The following is a 14,541-nucleotide window of genomic DNA, read 5'->3' as shown; positions in this document are numbered from 1 at the left end:
ATATATATATATATATATATATATATATATATATATATATATATATAACTTTATCTTTTTTAAGTCATGGGTGACAGGCCATCTAAATCTCAAAACTACTGTCAGGACAAGTACTATCCTCTCATTTTCCCCCAAAATTTACATGTATTATTTCAGATTTCCCCAGGCTGGGAATGCCCCTGGTTGACCAGTTCAGTTGGGTTTTGCAAAAGCATTTTTGAAGTTTAATGGTTTCACTTCTGATTGTCATAAAAATTCCCCCTTCCCTTGAGGGTCGGGGTCTTATCTACTTATGAGTTTAAGCTCTGGTGCATCTCCAATGTGTTGGTCCTTGAGGAGCCAGTCTGGGAAAGATGGGGGTGTTCACCTGGAGAAGAGAAGGCTCCAGGGACAACTTAGAGCCCCTTCCAGTGCCTAAAGGGGCTCCAAGAGAGCTGGAGAGGGACTTTGGACAAGGGCCTGGAGGGACAGGACAAGGGGGAATGGTATTAAACTGAAAGAGGAATTGGTTTAGATGAGATATTGGGAAGGAATTCCTGACTGTGAGGGTGGGGAGGGACTGGGATGGAATTCCCAGAGAAGCTGTGGCTGCCCCATCTCTGGAAGTGTTCAAGACCAGATTGGACAGGGCTTGGAGCAACTTGGGGTGGTGGAAGGTGTCCCTGCCCTTGGCAGGGGGTAGAACTGGATGAGCTTTAAGGTCCCTTCCATCCCAAACCATTCCAAGATTCCATGACTCTGTGAGGTTGAGTGGCACCCCATGCTTCTCTTTGCATTTGTTTAAAGGCAGTAGAATATCGGTGTCTGCAGACCAGGAGTCACCCTCTGCTGCTCTAGTGTGGGAAAAAACACAGTTCCCTAAGAGCAGAGCAGTAGGAAGGGGATCCAACTATTGGATTTGGTGGTTCTCAGTGATACATCTTGAAAGGTCAGGTTTTTTGAGCAGGAAAGCCCTGCAAGGTGATACAGCAAATTATCCTTGATCATACCCAGACAAGTATTCCATAGTACCATTTTTGTGAGTAGGAATGTCTGTACCAGATGTGACCAAGTCCCCGTCACCTACTTCTGCTCCAGACACGAGTTATAATCCATTCCTTATGGAATCAGGGAATGGTTTGGGTTGAGAGGGACCTTAAAGCTCATCCAGTTCCACCCCTGCCATGGGCGGGGGCACCTTCCACTAGACCAGGTTGCTCCATGCCCTGTCCAGGTTGGCCTTGGACACTTCTTCCACGTGAGGATTTTTGATGTCTTGGATAATCGCTGTGATCTTTTCAACCTTTTCTATTTTTGCAATCCCAAAGCAACAGAGAAATCACATTTTGTATTTTCTTTGGGAGAGTTGCTGGTCCTTGGAGCTTTTTGAATTGTAATGAACTATTTGAAGTTAGGAGGCTCTACCTAAGAAAAATGTTGTAAATACAAAACTCCTTTCCTAGGTAACATACAGTCAGTAATATTTCTATTGCATAGTTCAAACATACCTGCAAATTGCAGTAAAAGTTCTTTTTAATTCTCAGCTGTCTTTACAAATAGGATAGAGGTGCTTAAAGAAAGTATATTACTTTCCAAAATGTACTGGAGAACATTTGGATAACTAGGAATAGGATTCTTCTGCAAGCTGTGCCAGATTTTAATTAAGACCACAGTCCTTTCATGTTGTCTATGTCAGTAAAATATTAATTCTCCACTTCTAAGAGTTCTTTCCATTAAATGATACGATGGGGACCAAGAAATCAAGAGGGAATGGGAGGACATTTAAGTCCACATGGTCTGTGTGTAAAGCTTAACCAAAGAGTAGAGCAGTAAGTGGCAGAATGGCTTAGTTCTTTGAAGTAGAATAAAATAAAATACACAGACAACGAGTACTGGGAACCCCTGTGTTACTCTTATTTTTACAGAGCAGAACTAACTCCCCTTGCCTCTTATAATTGGGATTTTTAGGGTGTTTCCAGAAACTAGAAATTTGTTGATCAGTGAAGGCCCTTAGGAAAGATCAACCAATACTAAAAATATCTGATTCACATTAAATAGTAAGAAAAACTATTTAGAGCAAGCAAACACCTCCGAATAATAAACAGAGGATTTGATCTTGTGAGAAAGAGAATTTTAAAATGCTCTCTGAAAGCTTCTGCTCTGACAAATCTCCTTAGGGATATCACATACTGCCCCTGAAGGCTGGATACTGAATATTAAAAGTAATAAAAGAAGCAAAGTGCAGACCCAGCAATCAATAATTTTTATTAATAAAGTGAATGCATTAGGTAACAGTTTGGGAGCCACTAAATTTGAGAACTGGCTGTATCATTTGAAATGTCCCTTCAGAGGGGACCAGCTTTCTAAATATCAGTATTTTTAAATGTGTACATATATTAGCAGATTTGCTTCCAGCTGTGGATGGATTTGTAAAGAACCAGCTTAAAATATATGTAAGTCTGTAAACATTAGTATCTTTACCTGGATATCAGGTGATCCCTCACCCCCATCCAAACCCTCATTTTTTGTTTTGGTCAGAAACAGGAGAGGTACAGAGAGATAGAGAGGTGCATATTTTGGGTGTAATTTTGTATTCAAAACCAGGGTTGTAGAACACTGTAGAATTGTCCCTGCAGCACAACTTCCCAACAGAGACTTAATTCCACATTGCAGCCAGGTACTGCAAGTTCTGGGCCTCATTGTACTGAATTCTTGGAGTCACTGCAGAAATTCCTGCCTTGCACTAGGACAAGTTTCTGCCTCTCACTGTCTCAGCTGCCCATGTGAAGCAGTTGCTGCTGACACACAACTTATCCATTTCTTCCACAAATGTGTACTAAATACCATCATTTTTTCCACTTGTTTTTGGGCAGCAGAGGGAATATCAACATATATTTCAATAAGGAGTGTGTTTGCTCTGGGTACTGAAGGGAGATGATAAAACCAAGCCCTTTTAATGAGCCTTATGAGATTGTTAGTACGTGGGGTCTGCTGTAAATTTATAAAGATTTGGGAAATAAAGTTATCTGCGTAAAAATAACCACCGCGTATTTTTCATGGGAGCCAAAACTTCAAATGTTGCCTGCCCGTTCCTTTTGGAGTGACCATCTTGGTGTGTTGCTGTTATAAAGTGCTCGCCTTTGTGCTGTGGAGCAGATGTGGGATGTGGAATATCCGTGTTAAAATCCCAAACTTTGTTTGGATGTTCCTCAGGAGAGTGATATGCCAATCCAGGAGCTGCTCAGCCGCTACGGCTACGACGGCACCATCCCACCACAGGAGGAGGAGGACGATGAAGAGGAGGAGGAGGATGAGGAGGAGGGAGAAGATGATGATGATGTTGATAACGATGACAACAGTGGCTGTAGTGGGGAAAACAAGGTAAGTGTTTATCCTCTTTTGCATATAGATGATTTGCTTACTGCTCAACCATTCAAGATCCCAGGTCGTGGCAGAATATTTTGTAATAAAGTTGATTTCAGATGCTTTGTGTACTGAACTCTAAGGTTTATTCTTAATTACCCATCTGTATTTCTCTTTAATTGCTCTTAATTCCATTTCTATCATCTCAAACTGTTGCTGAGGCAAATTAAAATACATGAATACCTACAACATTGTGTAAGAAGGGATTGTAATTGCACTTCAAAACTGACATTTTAAATGCCTGCAGACACCTTAATAGATGTGGCTGAATACTTGTTTTGAGGTGAAAAGCTGATTACTGAAACTCCTCAGTGTAGAATTGAATTAAATGTGGCTCTGAGTGTTGGAGGTCCTGCAAGTTTTGCAGCTTGAGCATTGTATTTTTCGGCCTGGCAGCCCTGGTTGTACTTAAATTCACTGAACCTAATGCTTTGAGTACCTTTGCAAACTGTTTAGTTTTGAGCTTAGCATCTTTAAAATCCCATTCTGTGTGCTCTTAAAGGAATTTTCTGATTTTAGAAGTCTTTTCTACTTGGAATGGCCTATATATTTGTAACAATTCTGTCACAGGCACAGCTGTAACTTCTCCATTACTGCTGCCTCCTGAATTCCATTAAAATACAAATTCCTTTGAATTGTCAGTAAATAAAAAAACTCAGGCATTAGTGAAAGTTGCATTACCTAATCTGGCTTTAAAAAGGATGCATTTTGCTTTTTTGATACCCATTTTAGGATCTCTGGAATGTGACAGAGAGACGAGGAATGATCCACCTGATTCAGAAAGTGAAGTTCTTGGGATTTACAAGCTCTCTTGACAGATGCTGTAAAAGATTGTTGTTTGTGTGGGTTGAATAGTTCAGAAGGAAGATCCATAGTTAGATTACATAGGGAAAGGTTTAGGAAGCTGGATAGAGGGAAAAACTTATGTAACATGAAGGATGCAGGAATAATTTTGGGAAGAGTTCTTTGAGGAATAATTTCTTCCTGGAAAGGGCGTTCAGGCATTGGAAGGGGCTGCCCAGGGAGGTGGTGGAGTCCCCATCCCTGGAGGGGACTGGACATGGCACTCAGTGCTCTGGGCTGGGTGACAAGGTGGGGATCAGTCACAAGTTGGACTCTGATCTTGGAGGGCTTTTCCAATCTCAAGGATTCTGTGCAGAATCAAAATAAGATACTCAAGTGTTTATTTTGTTGTGCGTGGTGAAGTCTCACTTGCTCCTTGTGCCTGTCCTTCTTAATTCCTTCCTGACACAACTTCAGTGTTCTACAGTAGCTGATTTAAGACCTTGCCTGTCTTTTCACTGGGTGACATGTCCACATGTCCCTGCTGTGAGGAGCCACCTTGTCCCTTTGCAGGGCTCAGACCCTCTGTAGGACGATGCAGAGCCAGCGCCTTCCTCCTGTCAGCACCCACAGCTCAGGGTTTGCCCAGTGACCACCAGCAGTTCAGCCTAATCCCAGTTTGGCACCTGGGAGCAGGTGTTCACCAGTCCCACCCCAGTTTGGATCAGGCTGGAGCCAGGGTGGTGGGGAGTGAGCACGGGATATGGGATGGGAGCTCTGAGGTGCTGCAGGCTCTGGAGTGGAGAGGCAGAAAATACAGCTGTGGGGGTGGAATAATTGTATAAATCATTCAAACTTTCTCTGCAAGTGCTCATCTTTGTACAGCCTATTTAGCTCTCCTGTACTTAGCTGGGTTCTATTTTTAATCTGCTTTAAACTGCACATGTGACAATACTCTAGTTGCTGGTAAAGGTGCACATCAATGTGTGCTGGGCCTGATGCTTCTGGGTTAGAAGCAGCAATAAAATACAGAAAAGATACAAACAACATGCATTGAAATAGAAAGCATAGATTTTTTTCTAAAAAATATTTATAGTTTAAATTTTCCCTGATTGTAATAATTCCCATAGTTGTTGTAGTTTATCTTCTCATAAAGAAACTTGTCCTAATTTTTGATCTTGACTCGACTCTACTGATGTGCTGTTTCTGTGGGGTTGAACCACTCTATTGATGTTAATTTTTATGGAAGGTACCATTTCCATGTAAATAATTCCTCCCCTTTTTGTTGAAAATTCATTAGAAGACGTTTTAAAGACCAAATTAAAATTTAAAATTAAATGAAATTAAATGCAAACCAGAAGGATTTGCTTGACTGATTAAAAAAATTAAATATTAAGATTGATTTGAGGTTTATATTTGTGATTTGTATGGTAGAGTCTGAGTGTTTGTTGTATTGATCTGCTTAAAATGCTGGTCAAAAAATAACCTGATGATGTGTTTACACATTTGTGGTGGCTCAGCCTGGACAGGCCACAATCCATCCAGTCACTTCAAGTCAGATAAAAGCTACTTTGATATATTAATAATCCTGGAAAAATATCTTGCTAGAATAGTGTTTGTCGCATACAAAGGAGTAACTGATCTGCTCTTTGGGTTTTTTGTGTGCAAGGAGGAGGCCATAAAAGATTCATCAGGGCAGGAAGACGAGACACAGTCGTCGAACGACGACCCAGCACCATCTGTTGCATCTCAAGATCCCCAGGAGATAATTCGCCCTCGTCGGTGTAAATATTTTGATACAAGTATGTCCAGTTTAATGCTCAGCACAGCAATCTTGCTGTGATTGACCTGATTCCTAAAAACATTGGTTTTTCTTGTTCATTCTGCTCTTGGTTAGCGTCACGCTCAAAAATAGGAAAACAAACTCTTGGTTTTAGCTGAATGCTAACTCTGCTCTGCTGATTCTCTATAAGGCCAGGAAATAACCTTTTCTTAAAAGAAAGCATGAAATTTGTGGGGAAATTTAAATTTTACAGTTTTAAAAAGCAGGCTCTCAGTCCAGTTTATCCTGCAAATTGGTTTGTAAGGATGTGCCTTCAGAAAAATTACCTTGCACACGAGTCTGGGTGCAGTAAGTGACTTATTTAGTATGGAATTACTTTGCCATCCTGGTGTCAGCTGCCAGTTCACATTAAGGATGGAGGTAAAAATATTTGCAAAAATATTTACAAGTAGGAAATGCTCTGTTCCAGCCAGATAATTGCTGTGCAGCATGTGGTTATCGTGCCAAGGCTGGGTTTTGTCCTCATCCAAAGGAGCTGAGAGTCCAACTGAAGGGAAAAGTAAAAACTGAAATTTTCTACAAATAGAACCCAGATTTCTTCAAGCAATAAAATCTGGAAAAGGCCAAGAATGGTTAACCCTGAAATACCAAAGTGGGAGGTCACAATGACAAAAATTTGCCTCAAGAATTCCACAGTTGTTACTGTTGTCAGCATTGAACTGATCATTTTCTCACTTGGTTTGGTTATAAACTGGTTTTGCATCCCTTTGAGACTGTTGACTGTTGTAGCTGTCCCTTCAGACAACTCCTATTTCCATGGAATCTTTCCTGATGGGACCTGAACCTTTAGAGCTGGCAGCAGGGCCATACAGACAGCAGATATTTTACCTTTCTTTAATGAAAGTGATTGTTGAATTCCTATTGCTCTGTGATTTAACAACACTAATTTCCTTACCATACCTTATTCTTGATACTTACTAATCATGACATTGTAAAAATGCAATTTTCTAATCTGTACTTTATTTTAATCCAAAGTGGCCAAGGAATCTCAGTAGCTGTGCAGAGGATTGCAAATATCTTAAATAAATTCCCATTTTTAAGCATAGCAATAGGTTTGGGGTTTTTTACAGTGTTCAGCTGTGTATAAAATGTAATTTAATGTATAAATAATTTTAGTACTGCTATATCACATCCTTTGCATAAACCAGTACGTTGGGAAAGGCAACTGGTCTATATCATAAAGGGCTTAACATTTCTGGCAATCCTTATCCCAAATAATCTATTTTAAATGCTTCTCTGAGCTGTACATCCAAGGCTCCTAAATCCCAAGAAGACACACTTACAGATTCTCACACCCTGTGCTGAGATGTCCCTTAAATTCAGTGCCAGCTGCTGTAAGGGAAAAAGAACAACAGGAACTAAGCCAGGAGCTCATGGAAAAGGGTGTTGAAACCCACATGTGGGTGCTGAACATCCACAAAAAATACTTCCAGAAACTTTGGAGTGAATTTGGATGTGGATCACTCAAAGCTGGGTGAGGGAAAGGAAATTTTATTTTAATAGCAAAATTTATTTGTGCCTTAAGTTTTCAGAGCCTGTTGTGTATCTTAAACCAAATGTGAACATTGGGTGGGTCAATTTTTAATCTTGTCAGTACTGAAATATTTATGTTGACCCTAAAAGTGCTGTTAGCAGTGGTGTGGGCTGAGATAAGGGGGGAGGGAGGAGAGCAGGGCTGGAGCCTGGTGGGGTGACAGGCTGGGCTCCTGTCCCCTGCCACCCTTACTGTTTTTGGCTAAATGTTTCAACAATTTCTTGTAGATAGTGAAATAGAGGAGGAATCTGAAGAAGATGAAGATTATATTCCCTCAGAAGACTGGAAAAAGGTAAATACTAAGCCCATATTTCATAAATAATAAGTTGATCTATTACCTAGTAACTCTGAGCTCTGTAGAGCATCCAAGTCCTCTTCAGTTTTTCCCCATAAATAGAGTTTTGATAATGAGAAATGTTGAAAACCTCCTCAAGTAGTTAAAAATCCATTTCCATATAGTACCTGTTGACTGTGTTTTTAGATTTTAAACAAGTCTAAAGTTTAAAGTGGGGGGGGGGGGGGGGGTGTTGTCATCCTTGTGTTTGCTAACAAAAAACAGCAGGGATATGGTTGCTTAACTTCTTGTTTCTGGTATTTCAAAACAGGAAATCATGGTGGGCTCCATGTTTCAAGCTGAAATTCCAGCTGGCACCTGCAAATACAAAGAGAATGAAAAAGGTGAGATTTGGCACTGTGACCATTATTGCTGTGTTTGTGATTGTTGTCTGTTAGGGAGAAATAAAAGGTTTGATTGATGTCATGTGTCTTGTGAAATAAATGGTACCAGCAGCTTTGGCTTTCACCTTTTAAAGGTCTTCAATCAATAACAAAAAGGTTCTGGTTTTGGTTTTGGGTTTTTTCCCCTCCTCGCAACCAGAGCCTTTGGTGTCCTGCGTAGGGCCAGGAGCTGGACTCCACCATCCCTGTGGGTCCTTTCCAGCTCAGGATATTCCATGATTCCATTGACTTCAAGTAGGGTTACACATTCTGGACTTTGTAGCCAGAGAGGTTGCACAGAGTGTAATTTATATAAGTCAGGAACTTCCATTAAAAACAGAAAGTGGCAAATTAGAAAACATCTGCTTTTTAGCTGGGAAGAAGCTGCTCTTTGCAGACTTTCCTGCTTCTGGCTGGAAATAGAGCTGGAACTGTGGATATGCCTGAGGTGCAGTACATTATGCTTTACTGGTCACCTGCTTTTCCAGGTATTTACTCAGCTCTAAATGGCTTCTGGCCTTCAACAATAAAACAGAAATAGCTGCTCTGTACATTGCAGTACCCAGTATAAACCATTTTTTTATCATCTTGCTCACTGCTGTTTGCAGGGCAGAGAACCTGCTTCAGGGGCAGGAACCGCTGAGGGGAAAATTAAATTGTCACTAATGGTGCTGTTGCCCAGAGAAGCTGTGGCTGCCCCACCCCTGGAAGTGTTCAAGACCAGGTTGGATGGGACTTGGAGCAACCTGGGATAGTGGAAAGTGTCCCTGCCCATGGCAGGGGGTGGAATGAGATGGGCTTTAAGGTCCCTCCCAACCCAAACCATTCAAGGATTATATTTCTATGACGATTTCCCAGATTTTTTCCCTAAATAAGCAACCAAACAACAGATTAGTTCCAGCCTTTGAAACAAAAAGCTCCCAGAAAACTCTTGAGAGCTCTTTCCAAACTGTGTGTCATCAGTGAAATGAAGCTCCTTTCTTTGTGAGACAATCATTTTCCTTACCAATTTTGGGCTTTTATTTGTATTTACTTTCCTGTTAAAATACTTTTCTTCGAGTAGAAATGTATCTATTAACCCTCTGGCCTTCTCCCCTGCAGGGAATGCTGCTATATCTTCCCTTCCTGTGCTGACCCTGCTTTCCCAAGGGCTCTCTTCTTCCTCTTGTCTCACAGAGCAAATGGAATCAGTGTTAAAATTCCTTTCTTACTGGTTTTTGTATGGTTGTTAAAGACCGCAGACAAGATCTGAGTACTTTCCTGATTCTAGTTTTTTTAAAAGCCTGAATTCCACTTGATTTTGAGATACTAATATTTTAATTCAAAGCTTGCAGATTCTTCTGAAATCAAACTGGGAGGTAATTCAGAGGATATATCATTTGCCTGTGTTTTTTCCCATTGATTCCAGTTTGTTATGGCTTTCTTGGTCTGAAATATCCTGTAAAAGGTCTGGAAAAAATGGAGATTTTGTAGTATTAGAATTCTGGAGTTTCATAATGGATCCTGGGATCTAGAGAACAGGTTATACCAGAGATCTGAAGGCAGTCTAAAGTATAACATCCAAATCTTACTCTTTATCTATCCCTCCGTGTGTTTGGGATTAATGTCAGTGCTCCAATGACCTTCCAGGGTTTCAGAACCCCTTTATCAGAGAGAATAAATGTCTCTGTCATTGTTTTATCTTGCTTGTGTTCATTCAGTGTATGAAAATGATGACCAGCTCCTCTGGAATCCTGACTTCCTACCAGAGGATAAAGTGATTGAGTTCCTAAATGAGGCCTCAAGGCGGACGGGTGAGGAGAAAGGCCTGGATGCAATTCCTGAGGGATCACATATTAAAGACAATGAGCAGGTATAGAAAAATAAGTAGGATTTGTAGCTTAATATTAGAGAATTAATCATCCCTTTATTTTATTTTAGTGCCAAGAATTAAAATTGTGTTTGAAACAGTTTTATTATTCCTTATGGAAATAGAAATCTGATGGATTTTTTACCTCTCAATGAATATTAAACTGTTAACTTTGCTGTATATAAAATAAAATGCACCAGTGCTTTATATAACATATAAATGTGTGTGAATTAATTCTTTCAGTTATAGAATTTTTAAAACTGTATGAATGCACACTTATTTTTTTCTTCATACCCAGAAAAACCCCACATCAATTTTACAAATGTATGTAGTGGATATAAATATTAAAGCACTTTGCCTGGATATATTCTTGGTTATGTAATTAGAGCTTTGGAGATTTAAACACAGGAAATATGTCTTTGTGCTGACTTAAATTTTATTAAATTCATTCAAAGCATTTATTTTTAATCTTAATAGGTGTCAGTGATTTTCTAAATATGCTGCTGTGGCACAGCATAAATCGGGTGGTCTCTGGAATGTTAAATGTGTGTGTTTTCATCTCTTCAGGCATTGTATGAACTGGTTAAGTGCAATTTTGATACTGAGGAATCGTTACGAAGGCTGAGGTTTAATGTCAAAGCAGCCAGAGGTGAGCAGACATAAAAGGGGAGGTTCTATTCCTGACTTTTCATTTTATTTGTTACACAGGTCTTGGGGTTTGCCCAGAGCTTAATTTAAATGCAGCCCTCAGTGAATCTCTCATTGTTCTCTGAGAGAATGGAATTAGCAGATGTGTAAATTCACTTCCTGTCCATAGAGCTTGATATAAATATCTGTGACTTCAGCAGCACATTAAAATTGAAACTTACTTCTTAGCAACTCAGTTGTGCATTTCTTGGGCATTTTGTCTGTGTTCTTTTAGACCACTTCAGTCATCAAAGTGAATGCAACAAACATGAAATATAAAATAATTCAGAGTTATAAATAAAGGAGAAAGAACATCTAAAACTTTTATTTAGCAAAGTGTAACACTAAAACCCCCTGTTTTTAAAGGTGCTTTTGGAGCCTTGAGCATTTCCTAGTCTATTATTGATCTTTGTGCTCAAAGGAACAAGAAACTAAGAGAAGACATGAGTTATTTTCCTACACATTGATCTGTTGGTTCTGCTTCCAAACCTCTCCTGAGTTCCCTGTGCAAATCACAAGACAGGAATGATCACATAAAGAAGATTAGTTTGTTCTCCCACTATTTTAAACCTTATTTACTTGTGACCTTTAAAATCAATGAGGCCAAATTATATTAAGTTTATAACAGTCCCTACCAAGTAGCTCCTCCAACGTGTTTTCTGTCACTTCAGTTGTCTTTTATTGATTGGCTTTTTGGTTAAGTATTTCTTTATTGCTTTTTTTTTTTTTCTGTAGAAGAATTATCTGTTTGGACAGAAGAAGAATGTAGGAACTTCGAACAAGGGCTGAAAGTCTATGGCAAAGATTTTCACGTGATTCAGGCAAATAAGGTAAACACTGAGTTTAAGTGAAGTTCACATTTTTTACATTTTAAAGCAAAGTAATTGTAAATAATTTCTTATCTTAATTTCCTTAATAAATTACTATATTTATTTCTTTTATTTTTTACTATGGAATCACAGAATCCCAGACTGTTTGGGTTAGGAGGGACTTTAAACCCATCCAGTTCCATCCCCTGCCATGGACAGGGACACTTTCCACTAGACCAGGTTGCTCCAACCTGGCCTTGAACACTTCCAGGGATGGGGCATCCATGGAATAATCTGTGCCAGGGTCTCACCACCCTCACAGGGAAGGATTTCTCCCTATATTTATGCTCAAATTGTTTTCTCAAAGTCCAGAATTCTCTGCGACTGTGGCTGTGAACCCAAAGTGCAGAAATCCTGCAAAAGTCCTCTGAGAAGAGCTGTCTCCTCTGAAAAGACTGTGAGACAGACTTGGAATATTCCCCTAGAACTGTGCCTTGCAGCACCTCACAATATCTCCAGTATTTTTAGAAACACTATTGACCTTACATCTCAATTCCAGGCCTCTGAAATTTGGAGCCAGGAGTTTCCGTTGTCCAAAGCAGCGTTGACTTGGAATTTCACACCTTTTGATTTGAATGCTGGGGGGTTATGGCAAAAAAATGCTTTTAAATTGATGCAGACTTGCCTGGCATTGTTTCCTAGGTCCGGACACGCTCCGTGGGGGAATGTGTAGCATTTTATTATATGTGGAAGAAGTCGGAGCGTTACGATTTCTTTGCCCAGCAAACCCGCTTTGGAAAGAAGAAATACAACCTGCACCCTGGTGTCACGTAAGATGGGCGTCATTTCATGTGTATTGGGTCTAAATCTTTATTTTATTCTGCTCAGAGCTGAAATGGAATGAAAACCAAGGGATTCCAGAGTCCCAGTTTGCAGCAGGAAAACGGCCAAGGTGTCAGAAAATTGCTCTAGTGTGTATAATGTGATGTCTTAAATAAATTTATTTGGAATAAGGGCAACAATTTGCATTGAGCAGCTGTTGAATTTAGTTTGTTTTCTTTCTAAATGTTTCACATTTTTGCAAATAGGGGTGGTTTTAATCATTGTTTTATTTTAAATATGTTTTATAAATGTTTTATACAATAGCATCAGTCACATGTTTCAGGTGGGATTTGTAGTACATTGGCAAGAATTCTGGCCAGCACAGCATCCTGCCCCAGGGCTTTCTTAGGTGCCCAGGGCTCCTTTTCCCCTTTCATATCCCTGCTGGGGAAGGAGGGAATGTCTGAGCAGAACTGCACCCCCTCAGCTCTGAGCCAGCATGTTCTCTTGCCCCTCATTCCAATGCTCTGATTTTATATCCCACTCTTTCCGCTGATTCTTGCCAAGCATTTTTACTATTATTTTCATTTCTCATTTGTTCCTGGCTTCTCTGTTGATCCTTCTTTGGAATATTATTGTTTCTCCAAACATTTTAGAGCTGTGTGTTGGACCACTACAGTGAACTCGCAGGGTGACAGTCAGAGTTGCCATCTGTGGCTTTGGAGAGTGTTACAGAGAGTTTCTTAACTGCTTGTCAGGGACTGTCTCTCTCCCCTGCTTCTTCCATCTGGTGGTGGGGGTTTTTTCCCCTTTTTTTTCCCCAAATTAGTAGACATTTTTGGTGGTTAATCACTCAAAACACTCTCTTTTTGCAGTTGGCTGCATATGGGGATCAGCAGCAGTGGCATTAAGGATTGTGCTTGTCTGTTCTTGAATGATTTTGCAGATAAATGTGGGAATTCAGGGTGCAGTGTCAATTCCAGCAGAATTATGTGTGAGGATATGCTGTTCTTGGAGTTAATCCAGACTTAACACCATTGGTACAAGGGCTTTACCAACAGCTTTCTTTGCTTAAATCTTTCATAGGAGATTTACCATTAGTGACCTAAATTGGAGGACTGGAATAGATGGCAGATATGGGAATGTCCTTAACTCTGGAGTTCTTCATTTGCTTTTAACTTTACCCCTTTGGGGTTTTTTTGTACACCAATGTTATTTACTTTAATGGTTTGTTATTGCTGATGCAGCAAATTGCAAGAGCTTAGTGGAAATCTGCCAGAAAGCATCACCTTGAAATCACAGCCCACAACACAGAGCATATGGAATCAGGGAATGGTTTGGAATGGGAGGGACATGAAAGCTCATTCGGTTCCACCCCCTGCCGTGGGCAGGGACATCTTCCATTAGACCAGGTTGTTCCAACCTGGTTTTGAACACTTCCAGGGATGTGGCAGCCACAGCTTCTCTGGGCAACCTGTGCCAGAGCCTTACCACCGTCACAGGGAAGAATTTCTTCCCAACACCTGAACTAAACCTGCTCTCTGTCAACTGAAAGCCTTTCCCACATAGAATGTGAATTGGCCACACTTGCAGTGTGTGCAGTGAGTATTTTTTCACCAATAACACCAACACTTCCCACAGCCAGGGCTGAATGAGCTGTATCTGTTGTCTAGAGATTACATGGACCGGCTCCTGGATGAGAGTGAAAGTGCTGCTTCCAGCAGAGCTCCGTCCCCTCCTCCCACAACCTCCAACAGCAGCACCAGCCAGTCGGAGAGGGAGGACAGCACGACCAGCAGCAGCAACCAGAATGGTGAGTGTGTGCCCTGTGCCCCCTGAAGAGCTGCCAAATCCTCACAGAATTCCAGAATGGTTTGGGTTGGGAGGAATCTTAAAGCTCATCCCGTTCCACCCCCTGCCATGAGCAGGGACACATTCCACCATCCCAGGTTGCTCCAAGCCCCGTCCAAACTGGCCTTGGACACTTCCGGGGATGGGGCAGCCACAGCTTCTCTGGGCAGCGTGTGCCAGGGCCTCCCCACTCTCACAGCCAAGAATTCCTTCCCAGTATCCCATCTAAGCCTGCCCTGTTGCA

General features: G+C 40.8%; 1 protein-coding gene across 5 annotated transcripts in view; it reads left to right on the top strand.

The window, feature by feature from the left end:
- MIER1 (MIER1 transcriptional regulator) overlaps positions 1 to 14,541 on the top strand; it is a 34,628-nt gene that overhangs the window by 16,340 nt on the left and 3,747 nt on the right. For 3 of the 5 annotated variants that reach the window (XM_027651492.1, XM_027651491.1, XM_027651490.1), the window contains 9 exons: positions 3,193 to 3,360; positions 5,855 to 5,987; positions 7,790 to 7,854; positions 8,168 to 8,240; positions 9,980 to 10,131; positions 10,696 to 10,777; positions 11,551 to 11,645; positions 12,327 to 12,454; positions 14,120 to 14,259. In XM_027651492.1, the coding sequence (XP_027507293.1) occupies positions 3,193 to 3,360; positions 5,855 to 5,987; positions 7,790 to 7,854; positions 8,168 to 8,240; positions 9,980 to 10,131; positions 10,696 to 10,777; positions 11,551 to 11,645; positions 12,327 to 12,454; positions 14,120 to 14,259 (1,036 nt within the window). Of the gene's footprint in view, positions 1 to 775; positions 998 to 3,192; positions 3,361 to 5,854; positions 5,988 to 7,789; positions 7,855 to 8,167; positions 8,241 to 9,979; positions 10,132 to 10,695; positions 10,778 to 11,550; positions 11,646 to 12,326; positions 12,455 to 14,119; positions 14,260 to 14,541 lie in introns of those variants that run through there. The other 2 variants (XM_027651493.1, XM_027651494.1) reach the window with 2 other exon arrangements.

Source organism: Corapipo altera, unplaced genomic scaffold (genome assembly GCF_003945725.1).
Source record: "Corapipo altera isolate COAL_440 unplaced genomic scaffold, ASM394572v1 57, whole genome shotgun sequence".
Lineage (NCBI taxonomy): Eukaryota > Metazoa > Chordata > Aves > Passeriformes > Pipridae > Corapipo > Corapipo altera.
The sequence above is the reverse complement of the archived record's forward strand: the minus strand, read 5'-3'. Positions and strand labels throughout refer to the sequence as shown.